The sequence below is a fragment of the Mercenaria mercenaria genome, chromosome 19 (genome assembly GCF_021730395.1).
Source record: "Mercenaria mercenaria strain notata chromosome 19, MADL_Memer_1, whole genome shotgun sequence".
NCBI classification, from domain to species: Eukaryota; Metazoa; Mollusca; class Bivalvia; order Venerida; family Veneridae; genus Mercenaria; species Mercenaria mercenaria.
Genome location: NC_069379.1, coordinates 38,687,115 through 38,707,334, shown reverse-complemented (window position 1 = coordinate 38,707,334; position 20,220 = coordinate 38,687,115). Strand labels below are relative to the sequence as shown.

Here is a 20,220-nt window from a genome sequence, read left to right as displayed (position 1 = left end):
TTGGAAAAATCTATGTATTTTCCCAATTTTTCCTTTGCGACCAGTGCAGACCAAAATCAGCATGCACATCCGTGCAGTCTGATCATGGTCTGCACTGTTCGCTGTTCAGCCAGTATCTTTTTGGTAAACACCCCTTTTAACAGTTAATGGTACTGTCCAAATTGGGAGATGGACAATGATAGAAATTTAGCAGGGTAAGGGTTATAAGATGGTGCTTAACCCAAGATTTACGATAGATATTATGTGTACACAGGATAATGTTTAGTCTTAAAATAGTTGGTCAGGAATTTGTCTCTTGTGAGTCGTACTAACATTTAATTTTTTTGGTGCAGTTGCAGCACATTGTATCCGATGACAACTGTGTAAAAGTGACCGAGATGTTTCATGAAGAAAAGAAGAACAAAGCAACAGGAGGACGTATAGCCACTTTCCAACAACGACAAATGGCAGAGAACTCCTACCAGAAACGTACAGAGCAGCTGCTTACAGAAGAAAACTGCTTTAAAATAGTTGTGGTATGTATGAACAGATGTATTGATTTGAAAATCTTTAAAAACAGGTTTCTTCATGTCAGGATGTCTATGAAATGTCTAACATCGGTAACGAAAAAACTTCAATTTAAAAATAAAACATTTAAAATGTAAGGTTGGTCATGAAATTGAAGGTGTTGAATTTGAATTCTTGTTACCATGGTTACGTTGTATTGTTCTAAACTTTGATATTCTTGAATTATCTTCATTCAAGTTAGTGAATTTCAAATGGAATACCTTTCCCTCCATCTTACAGGAAAATTGAACCACTGATGGACAGAAATTAGTATGCCGTCAAGGAAAGCTGTCTTGTTATGGCTTTGAAGTTTCGTTAACAGCAACTGGATGGTCTCTATGTATTAAGTAAAAAAAATAAGAATTTGATCAGGGAAAACATTTTAATATCAGTTGCATACCAAGGGTTGAATGGAGAACTATTGTACTTTTCTTTAAATTGAGTGAGTTACGTATACAAGTTATCCATTTAATATAGAGAAACAATATAGTTTATAATGTCTTTAAACTTCGACTTTATTTTCAGTTCAAGAAAGAGTGTAAATTGACTCTAGAATTATTGGACACGGACCATGAGGCTATGGAGGACCCAGTTGAGGTGGAACGTTGGTCTGAGTATGTGGAAAAATATGTAAATAATGAGGATACAGTTGAAGAAGAATTGAAAGAAGTTTTGTCAAGGAAGCCTGTGTTCTTACCAAGGTGAGAATCATATAGAAGTTATTTTATGCCTCGTGTTTTCCGTGATGTTTAAATGTGCTTATTGAATGGCATTTTGGAAGGAGTCCTGTTTGCTGGAGTTCATTTTTGCAAGTTTTTGTTAGAACAAATGTAATACCCTTAGCCTGCTGGTGGCAGGTGATTCTGCCTTTGCAGTCTGTTCAGTCTGATAATGGTCTGCACTGTCCTCCATTCAGTAAGTATCTTTTTGGTAAGCACCCCTTTTAACAGTTAATGGTACTTGTACATCCAAATCGAAAGATGGACAAGTTCATTATAGAAATTTAGCAGGGTAAGGGTTAAGTTGGGTTCTAAGTTGCTCACAGTGCAGATCATGAGACATCTTTCTAGGTGGAAGAAGACTCTCCAAGAGCCCTCCCCCTCCGTCCCGAGGCTTCCTCATGATGAGGCAGGCATTCTAGTGTGCGATGGATACTTTCTAGTATATATCGGTGTATTACTATTATGTAGTAGATGAAGGAGGTAATAGGCTCTTGTATGATTTTTTATTAGCTCACCTGTCACATAGTGACAAGGTGAGCTTTTGTGATCGCGCATCGTCCGTCCGTCTGTGCGTAAACTTTTGCTTGTGACATCTCTAGAGGTCACATTTTTCATGGGATCTTTATGAAAGTTGGTCAGAATGTTCACCTTGATGATATCTAGGTCAAGTTCGAAACTGGGTCACGTGCGGTCAAAAACTAGGTCAGTAGGTCTAAAAATAGAAAAACCTTGTGACCTCTCTAGAGGCCATATTTTTCACAAGATATTCATGAAAATTGGTCAGAATGTTCACCTTGATGATATCTAGGTCAAGTTCGAAACTGGGTCAGCTGCGGTCAAAAACTAGGTCAGTAGGTCTAAAAATAGAAAAACCTTGTGACTTCTCTAGAGGCCATATTTTTCATGGGATCTGTATGAAAGTTGGTCTGAATGTTCATCTTGATGATATCTAGGTCAAGTTCGAAACTGGGTCAGCTACGTTCAAAAACTAGGTCATTAGGTCTAAAAATAGAAAAACCTTGTGACCTCTCTAGAGGTCATACTTTTGAATGGATCTTCATGAAAGTTGGTCAGAATGTTCACCTTGATGATATCTAGGTCAAGTTCGAAACTGGATCACGTGCCTTCAGTAACTAGGTCAGTAGGTCAAATAATAAAAAAACCTTGTGACCTCTCTAGAGGCCATATTTTTCATGGGAACTGTATGAAGGTTGGTCTGAATGTTCATCTTGATGATATCTAGGCCAAGTTCGAAACTGGGTCAACTGTGGTTAAAAACTAGATCAGTAGGTCTAAAAATAGAAAAACCTTGTGACCTCTGTAGAGGCCATATTTTTCACAAGATCTTCATGAAAATTGGTCAGAATGTTCACCTTGATGATATCTAGGTCAAGGTCGAAACTGGGTCATGTGCCATCAAAAACTAGGTCAGTAGGTCAAATAATAGAAAAACCTTGTGACCTTTCTAGAGGCCATATTTTTCATGGGATCTGTATGAAAGTTGGTCTGAATGTTCATCTTGATGATATCTAGATCAGTTTCGAAACTGGGTCAGCTGCGGTCAAAAACTAGGTCATTAGGTCTAAAAATAGAAAAACCTTGTGACCTCTCTAGAGGCCATACTTTTGAATGGATCTTCATGAAAATTGGTCAGAATGTTCATCTTGATGATATCTAGGTCAAGTTTGAAACTGGGTCACGTGCCATCAATAACTAGGTCAGTAGGTCAAATAATGAAAAAACCTTGTGACCTTGATTGTACATAGAAAAATTTTCTAAAAATAAACCAGAAGGCCTAGAGCTTAGATATTTGACATGTAGCATTGCCTAGTGGACCTCTACAAAATGTGTTCAAATCATGACCCCTGGGGTCAAAATTGACCCCGCCCCAGGGGTTACTTGATTGTACATAGGGAAATCTTCATAAATTTGCTAAAAATAAACCAGAAGGCCTAGATCTTAGATATTTGACATGTAGCATTGCCTAGTAGACTTCTACCAACTTTGTTCAAATCATGACCCCCAGGGTCAAATTGACTCCGCCCCAAGGGTCACTTGATTTTACATGGGAAAATCTTCAAAAAATTTCTAAAAATAAACCAGAAGGCCTAGATCTTAGATATTTGACATGTAGCATTGCCTAGTGGACCTCTACAAAATTTGTTCAAATCTTGACCCCCCAGGGTCAAATTGACACAGGCCCAGGGGTTACTTGATTGTACATAGGGAAATCTTCATAAATTTGCTAAAAATAAACCAGAAGGCCTAGATCTTAGATATTTGATATGTAACATTGCCTAGTAAACTTCTACAAACTTTGTTCAAATTATGACCCTGGGGTAAAATTGGCCCCGCCCCAGGGGTTACTTGATTGTACATTGGAAAATCTTCCAAAAAGTTTCTAAAAATGATCAGTTTGACATTTGAAACATGTAGCTCATATTACTCTGGTGAGCGATCCAGGGTCATCATGACCCTCTTGTTTTAACAAGTTGTTTTTATGAAAAGATAATACTATTGTGAGAGGGGCAACTTCAATAAACTTTATCAACCTACAAAGAAGCCTTGTATTAATAGGTTGGTTTTTTTTTTTTGCTCACCTGAGCACAAAGTGCTCAAAGGTGAGCTTTAGTGATCGCCCTGTGTCCGTCGTCAACAATTTGACTGTTAACACTCTAGAGGTCACATTTTTGGCCCAATCTTAATGAAACTTGGTCAGAATGTTACCCTTAATAAATCTTGGACGAGTTTCGTTAATTTGGGTCATCTGGGTCAAAAACTAGGTCACCAGTCAAATCAAAGAAAAGCTTGTTAACACTCTAGAGGTCACAATTTTGGCCCAATCTTAATGAAACTTGATCAGAATGTTATCCTCAATAAAGTCTTGGACGAGTTTGATATTGGGTCATCTTGGATCAAAAACTAGGTCACCAGGTCAAATCAAAGGAAAAGCTTGTTAACACTGTAGAGGCCGCATTTATGACTGTATCGTCATGAAACTTGGTCAGAATGTTAATATTGATGATCTTAAGGTCCATTTTGAATCTGGGTCATGTAGGATCAAAAACTAGCTCACCAGGTCAAATCAAAGGAAAAGCTAGTTTACACTGTAGAGGCCAGATTTATGACCTTATCCTAATGAAACTTGGTCAGAATGTTAATCTTGATGATCTTTAGGTCAAGTTTAAATCTGGGTCAGGTGGGGTCAAAAACTAGGTCACTAGGTCAAATCAAAGGAAAAGCTTGTTAACACTCTAGAGGCCATATTTATGACTATATCTTCATGAAACTTAGTCAGAATGTTAAACTTGATGTCTTTAGGACAAGTTCGAATCTGGGTCATGTCGGGTCAAAAACTAGGTCACCAGGTCAAATCAAAGGAAAAGCTAGTTAACACTTTAGAGGCCACATTTATAACCATATCTTAATGAAACTTGGTCAGAATGTTAATCTTGATGATCTTTAGGTCAAGTTTAAATCTGGGTCAGGTGGTGTCAAAAACTAGGTCACTATGTCATATCAAAGGAAAACCTTGTTAACACTCAAGAGGCCACATTTATGACTGTATCTTCATGAAACTTAGTCAGAATGTTAAACTTGATGATCTTTAGGTCAAGTTCAGATCTGGGTCATGTCGGGCCAGAAACTAGGTCACGGGGTCAAATTAAAGGAATGGCTAGTTAACACTTTAGAGGCCACATTTATGACCATATCTTTATGAAACTTGGTCAGAATGTTAATCTTAATGATCTTTAGGTCAGTAGGTCAGGTGAGCGATACAGGGCCTTCATGGCCCTCTTGTTTAAAAAAACAACACCGTTTTACGTACTTTGAAAAACGGCTTAAAACATTTCTTTAATTTTTATCACAGAAATGTACGGCAGTGGAGACAGAGAAATAAAGAACAAACTGACAGAGTAGAAATAGAAACTAGCCTCAGAGAGCTCACTGAAGTTAAGGACAAGAAATCTGACGAGCCTTCAGCAGATAAATCGGAAGAAACAAAATCCGAAAAGAAAGATGAAAATGAAACTGATGATAAAGAAAGAATACAGAAGAACGAAGGAGGGGAGAAAATGGACACTGAATCTAGTGAAAATGCAAACAATAATAATGCTGGGGATAGTGCAAAAGAGGAGAGTGAACTGAAACCGCCAGACGATGTTGATATTATAGACAATACAGAGTGTAAATTTAATGTCAACTCGTTTAAACTGGTCTACGTTGTGAACAGTGAAAGTTACCTCTATAAAAGAATGGCATTAAAGAGGGCACGAGAGGTAAACAAGTTTTAACATTAAAATGCATGTTTTAGTAAAGAAATTTGCAGATTTGCATGAAACGTTTTACAAACTCTGAATAATAAATCTTCATGATACGAAATTTGGATCTTGCACGTGGCTGGCTCCATGAAACAATTTAAACTGCCCTTATCAAATAATGCGCCCACCTTGGCACCTGTCAGCTTCATGCCCAAATGGCTTTTCTACAACTCTTGTCAGTGGGCTGGCACTTGGCCCTTATTATATAACACTAGCCCTAAAATCTTTAAATTGCCTTTTTCTCTCATACAAATGCTTGATCAGTCATCATTAAAATAGGTCCAAGCTTCCATGTAAGGTTCTTTCTCAAATTTGTTCAAATTTGAACACTTGACTTGTTTTAGGTGTTTTATACAAAATACTATTGGAAAGAAATGTTTGATGTCAATGTCTTTCTGTTGCAGTCTCATCAGAAGGTGTCACTAAAATTGCACAACAAGTTCAGTTCCTGGGTGGAGAAGTGGAGAAAAGGTAATGTTTATGTTTAAAAAAAAAGTTTTAGATATTTTTGTTTGAAGTCTTGCGTGTAAGGAATCAATCCAGCTTGTTTTCTGAAGGTTGAGGGTTTTACCCAGGTAACTATGTGTGCCTGGTATGGATGTTCAGAGGAACACCCTAGTCCCTTTCATCATGAAATGCAAGAAAGTCACCATTTGACTATAACTATCTTGATGAGATGATCCTCGGATGGGGCGTATGTTCTCCGTGACGATTTGATAAACGACATTGTATCTGAAATCATTAGTCCTCCACCTCTGATTCGTGTGGGGAAGTTGGCAGTTACTTGCGGAGAACAGGTTTGTACTGGTACAGAATCCAGGAACACTGGTTAGGTTAACTGCCCGCCGTTACATGACTGAAATACTGTTGAAAAACGGCGTTAAACCCAAAACAAACAAACTTGATGAGATGTTAAACCAAACATAAGAAAAGAAAAAGGGATAGTTTTTTTTTTTAGGAATTTCTAGATTTTAGCTTGGTGTGTATATCGAGAGCTTTCTTACTTGCCACAGCTTCTACACTTCGGTTAAAGTTTTGATGCAACAATTGTCCAACATCCCCGTTCCCATTTGAGGCATTAATCACTCTAGCGATAGCTCAAGTTTCCTGAGATATGCCCTTCCTTTTTCACTATGCTGCATCAAGATAGTCAAGCACTGTCTCCTCCGACAGCTCTTGTTGATTTTATTTTCTAACAGGTGAAATTGAGGCTTTAAATGTCAATGAATTTTACTTGTTTAAGATTAATAAAATAAGTTTCATCAAAAGGAATAATTGTTGGTATAATATTTTAATTATTAATTAATTTAAAAAAGCAAATGATGTGGGGGTTTTTAAGACCTCATCTCTGTCTGTTTGAATATTTCTTAAAATAATCTGTGAAATCATTTTATTTCATAAGATTATGTCTTATTCATGCTGTCATTTTTTACACATTATTTAAATGTGTTTGAATTAATTTCGTCCTTATCTAACTTGGGAATTGTGAAGACTGAAAGACTTTGCAACCCAAAAATGAGTGGATTAGACGGCAGTAGGGGAGGAGGAGGTTGAAAAAAGATATTGGTATTAGTCAGTGAAAAGTATGGTTTAGTCAGGGAAAAGTCAGGAAATTTAATTTCTTCAACTAAGTGGCAACCCTGGAACACTTCTGATCTGGGGTAGACCGTAGTTATGTCTCCCCCCCCCCCCTCTGGGGGAGACATATTGTTTTTGCCCTGTCCGTCCGTCCGTACATCACACTTCATTTCCGATCTATAACTGGAGAACCATTTGATCTAGAACCTTCAAACTTCATAGGTTTGTAGGGCTGCTGGAGTAGACAACCCCTATTGTTTTTGGGGTCACTCCGTCAAAGGTCAAGGTCACAGGGGCCTGAACATTGAAAACCATTTCCGATCAATACCTCGAGAAACACTTGACCCAGAATGTTGAAACTTCATAGGATGATTGGTCATGTAGAGTAGATGACCCCTAATGTTTTTGGGGTCACTCCGTCAAAGGTCAAGGTCACAGGGGCCTGAACATTGAAAACCATTTCCGATCAATAACTTGAGTACCACTTGACCCAGAATGTTGAAACTTCATAGGATGATTGGTCATGCAAAGTAGATGACCCCTATTGATTTTGGGGTCACTCCGTTAAAGGTCAAGGTCACAGGGGCCTGAACATTGAAAACCGTTTCCGGTCAGTAACTTGAGAACCACTTGACCTAGAATGTTGAAACTTAATGGGATGATTGTTCATGCAGAGTAGATGACCCCTATCGATTTTGGGGTCACTCTGTTAAAGGTCAAGGTCACAGGGGCCTGAACATGGAAAACCGTTTCCGATCAATAACTCGAGAACCTCTTGACCCAGAATGTTAAAACATCATAGGATAATTGGACATGCAGAGTAAATGACCCCAATTAATTTTGGGGTCACTCTATTAAAGGTCAAGGTCACAGGGGCCTGAACATTGAAAACCGTTTCCGGTCAGTAACTCGAGAACCACTCGACCCAGAATGTTGAAACTTCATAGGATGATTGTTCATGCAGAGTAAATGACCCCTATTGTTTTTGGGGTCACTCCGTTAAAGGTCAAGGTCACAGGGGCCTGAACATTGATAACCATTTCCGATCAATAACTTGAGAACCTCTTGATCCAGAATGTTGAAACTTCATAGGATGATTGAACATGCAGAGTAGATGACCCCTATTGATTTTGGGGTCACTCTGTTAAAGGTCAAGGTCACAGGAGCCTGAACATGGAAAACAATTTTCGATCAATAACTTGAGAACCACTTGACGCAGAATGTTGAAACTTCATAGGATGATTGAACATGCAGAGTAGATTACCCCTATTGATTTTTGGGTCAGTCTATTAAAGGTCAAGGTCATAGGGGCCTGGTCATGTAAAATCATTTCCGGAAATTAACTTGAGAACCACTTGACCTAGAATGTTGAAACTTAATAGGATGATTGGACATGCAGAGTAGATGACCCCTATTTATTTTGGGGTCACTTGATCAAAGGTCAAGGTCACAGGAGCCTGAACAGTGACTTGAGAACCACTAAGCCAAGAGTGTTGAAACTTAGCGGGATGATTGGACATGCCAAGTAGATGATCCCTATTGCAGCCAACCATCAGTGTCTCTTTGACTTTCGCTCCTGACCCCTATTGACTTCTTGCCTATAGGACTTTGCATTGGGGGAGACATGCGCTTTTTTTACAAATGCAATTTCTAGTTGTTTTTTTTTGTTTTTTGTTTTTTGAACCACGTTTAAGGCACGTTTATTTCGTAAGTACATCAATACATCATATACAGATATTTATACAATATTATAATTTTGAATGCACTATAGCTAGAAAAAAAGGGAAAAAAATAAGAGTATGAAAAGGAATAATGTAAAGAAAAAAAGGTAACGGCCTTGGTAGAAAACATCGTTTGTACATATTACATATTCAACACTGGTATGAAATTTCTCCAATCATTGTTGAAACTATCAAGAGAAGAGTTTTGAAAAGCTCTATACTTTTCGATTTTTAATCTGTTGGACAGATAGATATGTTTGGTATTGTTTTGTTCGTTTTACAATTATATATGTCATATATTCTCTCTGATCTGGGGTAGTACTGTACATGTATATTACAATTAATTCTCCCTAATTTTCCAGGAAATGTGACGAAAGAAATGGAGGCGAAATGCAACAAATGGTTAATGGGGGAGACGGACAATAATCGACCTTGTGAAACGTCCAAGAGGGAAATAGATATCCCGGAGAAATCGCCGTACTATAAATATTATAAATACAAGGTGCAGTTCTTGAAAGATGCACCCGACCCGGACCAAGATTGAGGAGTGATTTATCATTATGACATTGTTAATCTATGGACTTACTAGTAAAACTGACTGGAGTATGGAGTAAATGAATGAAGTATATCTGATCGGGGGAATAAAAGCTGTATGGTTTTAAAGTTTGATGTCGATGGTAATAGTCATTTGGTTATAGCGGTGGATATGGAGTGAAGAACTTGGATGAGTTAATGGTCTTGCTAATAGAAGTTCTCTCCGAAATGATTCACTGTTATTGAGAACATGTGTCAAAGATTGTGACGGAATTTGTAGGAGTAAATGTTGAAAGTGTACTTTGTGTGATACTGTGACATCAGAAGTGGAGATTTTCTGACATTCAGGAGCCAGGGTCTCTTACTGCAATTAGGTCAACGATCTAACCAGTAGGAAAATCAGTCTCTGTTTGTGCGATGACTAAAGGTGACATTTTAGAAGATTATCTGACTGGAAAAACATGTGACAAGAGTTACAGGGATTGATTCTTGAGATAAAGTATCTTATTTACCTGTTTCTCAAACATGTCAAGCAAGATGTGTTCCACGACTGTTGTATTCTGTCCAGTTTTTCATTCGAAAGAAGGAACTGTGTTCTGTTTCACTATATCTGTCTTACCGTATTTATTCCATTAAATACTAGTATATGCAAATAGAGGATTTTGACATTCCATTGATAGATTTAGAAAGATAATAAGGAAAAAAAATACCATAGACTAGGCCATATTTTGCAGAGGATTTATTTTGTGATTTCAAGATTATATTTTTATGAGATGTGAAACCAAAATTTGTAGTCCTGTTTGGCGCCATATAACCTATACTGTGTTGGTGCGCCGTAAAACCCAAATAAATAAAAGTAAATTCAAGATTATATGTCTTATTCATGCTGTTAAAAAAAGCAAAACATTTTGTTTTTGTGTATTAAGATGTGCTGCATGATTTAATAATTGCGAATTTTACCCAGTTTATGGTAGTGTGCATTATGCTTGCCATTTACTGAAACAAATACGGTAAATGTTTTGATTTGTGTACCATAATATGTGCAAATATTATCATGTAAATTAGCTCTAGATATTTATTTCCCATTCATTTTGTAAAAAAAAACCCATTTTATTTGATCATTGAACATGGATATTCTGTGAGTCCTGGTAATGTACATATCATTTTTAATTGTATAGGTATTTGTTGTTGTCAGGTGGTGTACTGTACTAAATTTAATTACTACTCCACAACCTGTTTTGATTTGGTGCATGTGTAGCCAAGTGTAAAGGATACCAACTTTCACTTTAATTTTAAGGTAATGCTATGTGAGCACTACTTCAGTTTGGTCTCTTCTCTCGCCACCCCCTCCCCCACCCCCATCCCAAAGCTGAAAGCATGACACAAGTCTTGAATAGTATTGGTGTGAATTAAAACTGCAAAACAAAAGAAGAACATAAACAGTCAGAAACTTATGACATGGTTAATTTTTGAAGTCTTTAAATGTAAGAAAGGGCCTCCTTGGCTGTTGGGGTCCCAGACTTGAATCTCTTGCTCCTCACTGCATGGGATGTAGAACTATTTTCAAGTGAGGAAGCCATGGGGCCTTCCTCCATCATCAGATGGAAGGTTACCATGTGACCTAGTGATTACGTTTTAGCAATACATGGCATTTTGTATGTTTTCATATGTTGAGACACCAACTTCATTCTGGGCAATAAAAATAAATAACACGAGGTTATATCATCTGATGTAATGAAAATGCAGAACTACTTTAATAATACATTTCTGATACAAGAAATTCAGTAATAAATTTTTAATATTTGTGTAGATAGTGCACTGACAATTTACAGGTGTCAGTAGAATTTACATGCAAAACACTTGAGCAGGGCTTTTCCCCTTATAAATCTACCTCTGGTAAATGGAGGCAGTCCCAAAGCAAAACAGTATGTTTTTTGTTTTTTTTCCCCCGAATTCTGAACTTAAAATTTCCAAATGATTGTTAACTTGATCCATTTTGATACTTTGTATGTTGATCTTTATTATTTTTATTATCAACATTTATGATACACTGTTGAACAACTTTTAAAATGTCATCCCACATCTGTAAACATACCGGTAGCACAGATAAAAATCTTTACAGACATTAAATTAACTTTCAATTCTTCCCGATTACAATGTACGACGGCTTTGGGAAGTATTTTCCCAATTCCCCTGGTGCTGGTGGCATTCCCAAAATGATGAAAGAAAGGTCTGCTTAATTTGACCATCTATTTTTGGGGATTGCTGAAAAGGGGTTTAAGATAAAGAACAGGTCCATCATTCAATTTGGGCAATACCATTTATTAACCAAAGGGGTGTTCACATGTAGGCTGATCATGGTCTGCACTGTTGGCTATTCAGTCAGTAAATTTTCATTGAATACCACTTTGAATAAGAAATGGTACTGACCAAATTGAATGATGGACCAGTCCATTTTAGAAATTTAACAGGGTAAAGGTTAATAAAATTCCTTGTCAATGAATTTGTGGTTAGCTTTCATGGTGGACAGAAAACATGTGAGACTGTTCATTGTATATAGTAGACAAAATAATGAAATTGTCTTGTAAAAGAGCCTGATCAGATAGTATGTACTTTAGTGTAAGAAAACGAGGTTCCAAAAAACACAGGTTGAAGACTTGTTTATATTGAAATCATAAAGACTTTGGAAGTGTTTGTTTCTGTTGTTTGTATATTTATTTTATTAGAAAAAGTCACAGAAGTTAATATGAATTTGATTTTTAATATAAGAATTTCAAAATTTGTCTTAAGAAGTTTTGATTTAATATGTTGATTGTAACAGTACTATTTTAAAGAAAACTGTCCAGAATTGATGCCACTTTTTTGCAATGACTATGTATTTGTTAAATGTAAGAAGTTGGAAAAAAGATACACTTATAATGCTAGCTAGATTATGGATTGCTTGTTCACACAGATTCACTTGAGGAAAAACCTGTTTCTCTGTAAATAATGTGCTGGATACATTTTCGATAACTCGAGCATTTTGCTAAACACCTTGTGACCTCGAGTTACAAGTGTTTTTACAGGTCTGGGATTTCTCAGGAATGGTCCCCGATTTCAGGCCTTTAATTGCCAGAATTGCCGTTTATAGCTCAAATGGGAGTTGACATTTTCAGGCTTTAGAAAAGTTGATTTTCAGGTTTCTCATTTTTAACTGAATCCCATTCCTGGTGTTATTGTATCCATTTTCTTGTTTTCATACTTGTAAAATTGGGAACAAATTATCTATAGAACAGCTCGTATATTACGATTTTGTGTAAATCCCACTTCTGTAAATTATTACTTTTTCCAAAATGAAGTGATGATGAAATTAAGTTTTATTCGCCATTGTATACAAAACTCATTTTCATTTTCATACCGTATATTTTCGCTTATAAGACGCATTATTACGAGTCGTATTTTAAGTTCAAAGAGTGGGGAACATCTCATAAGCGTGTACTATAAGGAAATTAAAAGAAAAAGAAACGCCAGATTGCATGTCCATTGTCGGGGTGCGTCTTATAATCGAGTGTGTCTTATAAGCGAAAATACATGATAATTATCATCATCATAATCATCCATATGTTTTGACAGTTGTTAAGTTTCTGTGTATGTTTTCATGCCGAATGCAATTTCTCTATAATATTATAGCCTTACGTCGACAGAGAAATTCATTCAATAATGAAATTTTTGTCTTCATGTTCTTATGTCATAGAATAAACTTTGAATATTATTGGAATAGATACAAACTGTGTTGTTTTTCCTCTTCTATTACATTCAGTTCAAAGCTGCCTTTGAGTTTATTATAATTATATTTTTAACTAAGACATTTGCCACACATTCTTATAAATAACCGAAAATAATGTGTAGAAGGTAGTAAACCTTTGCAACTGTTACGAAATAATGTGGAAAATTTACATTCTTAATGCATTTTTACCAGTGTCTAGCTTTTATGTCCACCCACTTTATTATGTGCCCCCCCCCCCCACCCCGCTTTGAAGAAGGGGAGGTATATTATTATGCAGATGTCAGTCGGTGTAGACCAGTTAGTTTCTGGATGATAACTCAAGAACACTTGAGCCAAGGATTTCCAATCGGGGGTTACATGAGGTCAAATCAAAGAGAAAGCTTTATACAGTCTTCCCTAAACTGTCAGAATGTTTGTTTTCATGAATTGGACAAGTTCGAATCTTGATTCATATGGGTTAAAAAAACTAGGTCACTAGGACAAATCAAAAAATGCTTGTTTGCATTCAAGAGGCTACGTTTTTTGGCCCAATCTTAATGAAAATTGGTCAGAATATTTGTCTCCATGAAGTCACTAGGTAAAAGATGTTTACACTGTATGTTTACACTGTTACGGTGCGTTACTCCGGTGAGCGACCTTTGGCCATCTTGGCCCTCTTGTATATAAGCTGGTATCTCAGCAACCACTTCTGGGAAAGGATTGGAAATCCACACACTTATTCACTGACATAAACTGTCTTACATTGCACAGGGTCAATAACTCCATTTTGCTTTTTAGCTCACCAGAGCACAAAGTGCTCATGTTGAGCTATTGTGACCAGTCATTGTCCGGCATACGCCGTGCATCGTCCGTCAACATTTGCCTTGTGTACACTCTAGAGGCCACATTTGTGACCAAATTTTTAGCTCACCTGAGCATGAAGTGCTCAAGGTGAGCTTTTGTGATCGCCCTGTGTGCGTCGTCGTCCGTCCGTCGTCAACAATTTGACTGTTAACACTCTAGAGGTCACAATTTTGGCCTAATCTTAATGAAACTTGGTCAGAATGTTACCCTCATAAAAATATTGGACGAGTTCGATATTGGGTCATCTTGGTTCAAAAACTAGGTCACCAAGTCAAATCAAAGGAAAAGCTTGTTAACATTCTAGAAGTCACATTTTAGGCCCAATCTTAATGAAACTTGGTCAGAATGTTACCCTCAATAAAATCTTGGATGAGTTTGATATTGGGTCATCTGGGGTCAAAAACTAGGTCACCAAGTCAGATCAAAGGAAAAGCTTGTTAACACTCTAGAGGTCACAATTATGGCCCAATATTAATGAAACTTGGTCAGAATGTTACCCTCAATAAAATCTTGAATGACTTCGATATTGGGTCATCTGGGGTCAAAAACTAGGTCACCAGGTCAAATCAAAGGAACAGCTTGTTAACACTGTAGAGGCCACATTTATGACTGTAACTTCATGAAACTTGGTCAAAATGTTACTCATGATGATCTCGAAGTCCAGTTTGAATCTGGGTCATGTAGGGTCAAAAACTAGGTCACCAGGTCAAATCAAAGGAAAAGCTAGTTAACACTCTAGAAGCCACATTTATGACCATATCTTAATGAAACTTGGTCAGAATGTTAATCTTGATGATCTATAGATCATTCTCAAATCTGGGTCAGGTGGGGTCAAAAACTAGGTCACCGGGTCAAATAAAAGGAATAGCTTGTTAACACTCTAGAGGCCACATCTATGACCATATCTTAATGAAACTATCTTGATGATCTTCAGGTCAATAGGTCAGGTGAGCGATACAGGGCCTTCATGGCCCTCTTGTTATGAAACTTGGTCACAATGTTAGTTTTGATGATCTCTAGGTCAAGTTCGAAACTGGGCCATTTGGGGTCAAGAACTAGGTCAGTAGGCCAGATCAAAGGGAAAGCTTGTGAACATTCTTGAGGCCACAGTTGTGGCCAAATATTTATGAAACTTGGTCAGAATGATTGTCTTGATGATTTCTATGCCAAGTTATAACTTTGGTTATGTGGGGTCAAAAACTAGGTCAGTAGGCTAAATCAAGGGAAAAGCTTGTGAACACTAGAGGCCACAATTTTGACTCAATCTTTATGAAACTTGGTCAAAATGGTTGTCCTGATGATCTCTAGGTCCAGTTTTAATATGGGTCATTTGGGGTCAAAAACTAGGTCACATGGTCAAATCAAAGAAAAAGTTTGTGAACACTCTAAAGGCAACAGTTGTGACTCGATCTATATGAAACTTGGTCAGAATGTTTGTCTTCATGATCTCTAGGGTAAATTCGAAACTGTGTTATTTGGGGTCAAAAATTAGGTCAGTAGGCCAGATCAACTCAGGTGAGCGATAAAGGGCCATTATGGCCCTCTTGTTGCAAGAATTATGGCCCTTTTTGGACTTAGAAAATCATGGGTAGGACAATATTTCTATTATACAGAGACAAAAAATAAATCAGAGGAGCGTCTGCACCCGCAAGGCGGTGCTCTTGTTATATCTTGGTGTATCTTCCTTTTAAAGTAAACGTCTCTTATTGAGACATAAATCACCAAATAGTGGAGCGCTCTGTCTTACGGACAGCTCTTGTTCAACTTCTAGTTTATACTAATCCGTTTTATCTCGACTGTGAAGAAAGCTTCAAGCTTATTTCAGCCACTCTCGAGTCATCCTAGAAAAGCCTGGAAAAACCAGTACTGGTGTCATATGAGAAGTCATGGTCGTGACCCCTGTGGGACTCGAACCCACGACCCCTGGATTGAGCGGCACTAGACCACCGCTCACCTTTTAAAACTTTTGTATTCATTCAACTGACAAGGATGTTGAATAGTCGAGCGTTGCTCATGTTTTTCAGAGAAATCGCTGAACCGATTTCAAAATAATCAAATACACCGCTTTCTTAGCTTCTACCAAAATTTTTCAAACAAACCTTGGAACTCACGGTGAACTTTATGACATTCCTGTTGTGCAAAGTAATGTCTATGTTCTCATTGTTTTAACTGTTCTTTCTGAGTTTCGGTTGTGTAGATGAGCTCCGTCTAACAGTCCAGGTCAAAGTTAATTTTTTCAAATCATACCTTTGTCTTTATCCTATGTTCTAGTTTTTATTGCTTATCTAATATATTCTATTTTTATCCACTCTTGCTTAAAATAGCTCAACTTATACCGTGTTCAGACTACGTTTTTAATCCTACATTAACTTTGGTTTATTTTTTAAACTCGTTTGCGTCCACACTGTATGTGGTGTAAAACGTGAATTTTGTAAAGGTCAAGTGGTTTCTGTAATGTAGCATTAAAACTACATCGGGAGGTGGTTTTAATACTACATTAAAAAGTAATGCTACATTATTTTACAAATGTGAACGCAAATGCGGGTTATAACTGGTTTTACAATCCCAAATCCACAGATCTTACCTTTTGGAGGAAGAATACCATGTGTTTCTCTTTTGTATCAAACAATTAATGCTGTGGCTGGCAAAAGTAATTGGACTGTTGTTGAAACAAAAACATTAAATTGCGATGTGGAGTCATGCTGACGCTCAAAATGGACAATAGATGGAATGAACAGAAATTCTTAGATGAACACAGAAGTTTAAATATTGATGACCCCTTCTTGTTTCTGTTAGCCTCAATTCTTTGTAACCTTTTTTGCTTATTGCAAGATATTTGTTAACTTCCAACATTGCATGTATATATTTAAACCACATTTCGTTGCCTAGTGTGGACACAAACTAGATTATATTTTTGATGGGTTTTAAATGTCAAATACCAATTATAGCCAATTAGTGCCTGATAAAAATAAAACCGATCTGCTAGTGTGAACACGGTATTAATAGTTTAAAATATGAAAGAGTTAACATTTAATATTAAATACCAGAGGCTTTGTTTTGGTATAGTGATGAAATTACCAATTGCTAACATAATTAGGTACATTAGTTAACGCTTCTAAATGATATTTCTTTTATACAAACTGTCATTTTCTATGCTTTAATATATCAATTATTATTCAAATACCTTACCTTAAACTATGTATGCAATGAAGGAAGTCGATATATATTAATGCCTTATATAACGACACTAATGGAGAAATTGTGCACGTGTGAGAAATGGACAAACACACCGTTCGTGGTACTTCCAGTTACATTAAATAGTGATGTACGGTAGTAAGGGTTGGTACATTTCTATTCGACTGGTAGTATCACAACTTTAACCCTTACATCCCAAGGGCGACTGTGGCTTGGCCACAATGTCCGTGTTTGTCACACGTGGATTAATTTCTCGGCTTATGTCTCGATCTTATTTATTCATTTCGCTTAAATTATGAAAATATCATGGAGATCGCGAACAAATTAAAAGGATAGTTGACCGATCAAAGTAATCAACTTTAACGAAAGATGTGTCACTAACTATATAAATGCCTAGTGTTATTATATATAACTCCGCTCTTGTAATTAAAGGAAGTAATATTTTACCATGGTGATTATTTTTTGTGAATGTCCAATATCTTACAACTTAGGATATAAATTGAAACTTGCTGTACTTGCTCAAAGGGACAATGTTCATTAGTGTGAGAAGTTGTGTAACTATATCTGCAACATTTCGCGAATTATGCCCCTTTTTAGTTCAGACATTTTTGCAGAGTCTGCTGTCTTCTTCATGACTTTAATCTGAACTGCATTGTAGCAGAAGTAAGGTTTGTTAGGCCCCATCACCACGATAACATATATATCGTAGAACATAGAAGAATTGTTGAATTACTGTTCCTATCCAATGTCAAACAGACTTGGTCACAATGTTTTCGGGCAAAATGCCTTGGCTAAGTTTGATAACTAGCTGGATGGTCACAGTGACTAAAGAGTTATGGTCCTTGAAATACTTACATTTGCGAAACGTTACAGTGTCCGCTCTAGAACTTGAGAAGTTCTTATCTAGTCTACCTCAAACTTGTTCACAATGCGAAATGGGCCTAATATATGTACCAGGTTTGATGACAAGCTGAATCATATAAAACATTTCTGGAGTTATCATCCTGGAATTACTTTGAATTGTGAAAACTGACCTTTTTCGCTCTCTAACTTGAGCGGTCCTTACCCAATGTCCTGTAGTGATAGTAGGTTAATAGACCACTTCCAACAGCCTTGCTGTTTGGTTAACCCTTTAGCGACGTGGTTGAGTGTCCGCCTACAGATCTCGAGGTCCGGGGCTCTGCCCCAGTAGGGACCTTGGTATTTTCTCTCTCAGGATTTACTTTAATGATGTCAGAAGTGTTTGACGGACTCATGCCATGAGCATGGAATGTCATTCTGGAGAGCTGGTAAGCTCTGAAAAGTAAAGGGGAGAAGTGTAGTGACAGTAGGTTAATAGGCCACTTCCAACAGCCTTGCTGTTGGGTTAACCCTTTAGTGACGTGGTTGAGTGTCCGCCTACAGATCTTGAGGTCCAGGGTTCGAGCCCCAGTAGGGACCTTGGTATTTTCTCTCTCAGGATTTACTTGAGTCCACTAAACGTAGTCACAATTTGTGTATGTGTCACGGTTTAGAACTTGAATATCAAAACGGGGAGAAAGTGTGTAGGCGGCCGGGTAGCTCAGTTGGTAGAGCATTGGAACGGATATTGAGTTCTAAACCGTGACATATGCATAATATCTCAGATATGGATACATACGGTCACTCTTGAATTATGTCCTTTGAGTTACTTAAAATTGTGAAAGGACCTCCAACAACCCACCTTTATCTAATTTGTGAAAACTATAAACATCAGTTACACACTAAAAGTCTTGTCACATCTCCACTTTGGACGACTTACATTAAGAATTAATTTAAGGCAGAGATTAATTCCCGTAATGGTATTCACCGAACGTCGTATTTTCCGTACGTGATTGCGGTATTTTCCGGCATTTAGCTGCTTTTACATCCGAAGAATGCCGAGTTGCCTGACGGGAACACGGAATCACACAGAAATTGCCGAGTGGCATTACGGGTCAACCATCTTAAATAGAAGTAAATCATAAGAAATAGGGCAGTAAAATTAGATTCAGAATTTGAGAAATTTTTGCCTTAAAATAAAATTGAAATAAGATAACTGGTTCGCTCTGATTTACTCATTCCCTCAGTACATTACTGATCATTGATTATCGATTATATTGTTTTCCTTTCCTGGTTCTAATTTTATCCCATGGTAATTAAACTTACAATGCAGATGTTTCTCGTGTATATTTAACCGGCAAGTGTAATTTGTTATATATCGATGGAAAGAATCTGTTGTAATAAAATTTATCACTATATTTTCTATGTATAGGTGTAATAACGATATGGAATATCTTCAGTATAATCAAATATATTACAGTTATGAATTTACATAAAACGTAACTTATAAAATGCGTTTAGCGGATCAATACAGTATATAAGTGCGCTAAACTACAAGGGTTTATCGAGGTCTGGTGCAAATATTGGGTAAATATCTCGTTTAGGTTACTTTAATCAGCAGATTGCCTGTCGACTGATTCACATTCAGCGACTAGCTGTAGTGTTTCCTTGTATTTTCAGAAACCTGTAGTTACGGCAAACACATTTCTGTACACTTACAGCAGTAGTATAGTTGGTGACTGCTGAAACGGTCGTTGCCGTCATCCGTAATGCCCGTATGCGCGAATTTGACCTCAAACTTTTTATTCCAGGTTGTAAGGGATTTTCTATCGCTAAATAGTCCTGAGCTTCAAAACTACTTGTATTTAAAAGTATACTTTACATTTATTGCTAAAAGAATAATTCTGTTACAAAAGCAATGAAATATTGTTTTTCACCAGGCTTGTCAAATTCGACCTTATAGTCTAAACCAGTTTAAAATCTATCAGCGATCTCAGTGTTTTTGAAATTTCGACTTATTATGCCAGGTAAACCAGAACCTGTTAAATGAATCCATTATAGTTAAAGTAGCTGTTTATATTTTATAGATAACTTACTTTTTTCTTTTTCCTTTTTTTCTTTTGTTTTTTGGCTTTTATGTATCATGTCAGTAT

At 37.0% G+C, this 20,220-nt stretch overlaps 1 protein-coding gene across 1 annotated transcript in view; it reads left to right on the top strand.

Annotated features, from left to right (window-relative positions):
* Positions 1-13,190, top strand: part of LOC123541683 (paired amphipathic helix protein Sin3a-like) — a 44,892-nt gene extending 31,702 nt beyond the window's left edge. The window contains 5 exon segments of the mRNA XM_053530949.1: positions 333-515; positions 1,072-1,247; positions 5,140-5,548; positions 5,995-6,061; positions 9,252-13,190. Of these exon segments, the coding sequence (XP_053386924.1) occupies positions 333-515; positions 1,072-1,247; positions 5,140-5,548; positions 5,995-6,061; positions 9,252-9,433 (1,017 nt within the window). The 3' untranslated portion in view covers positions 9,434-13,190.
* Positions 13,191-20,220: the final 7,030 nt, after the last annotated feature.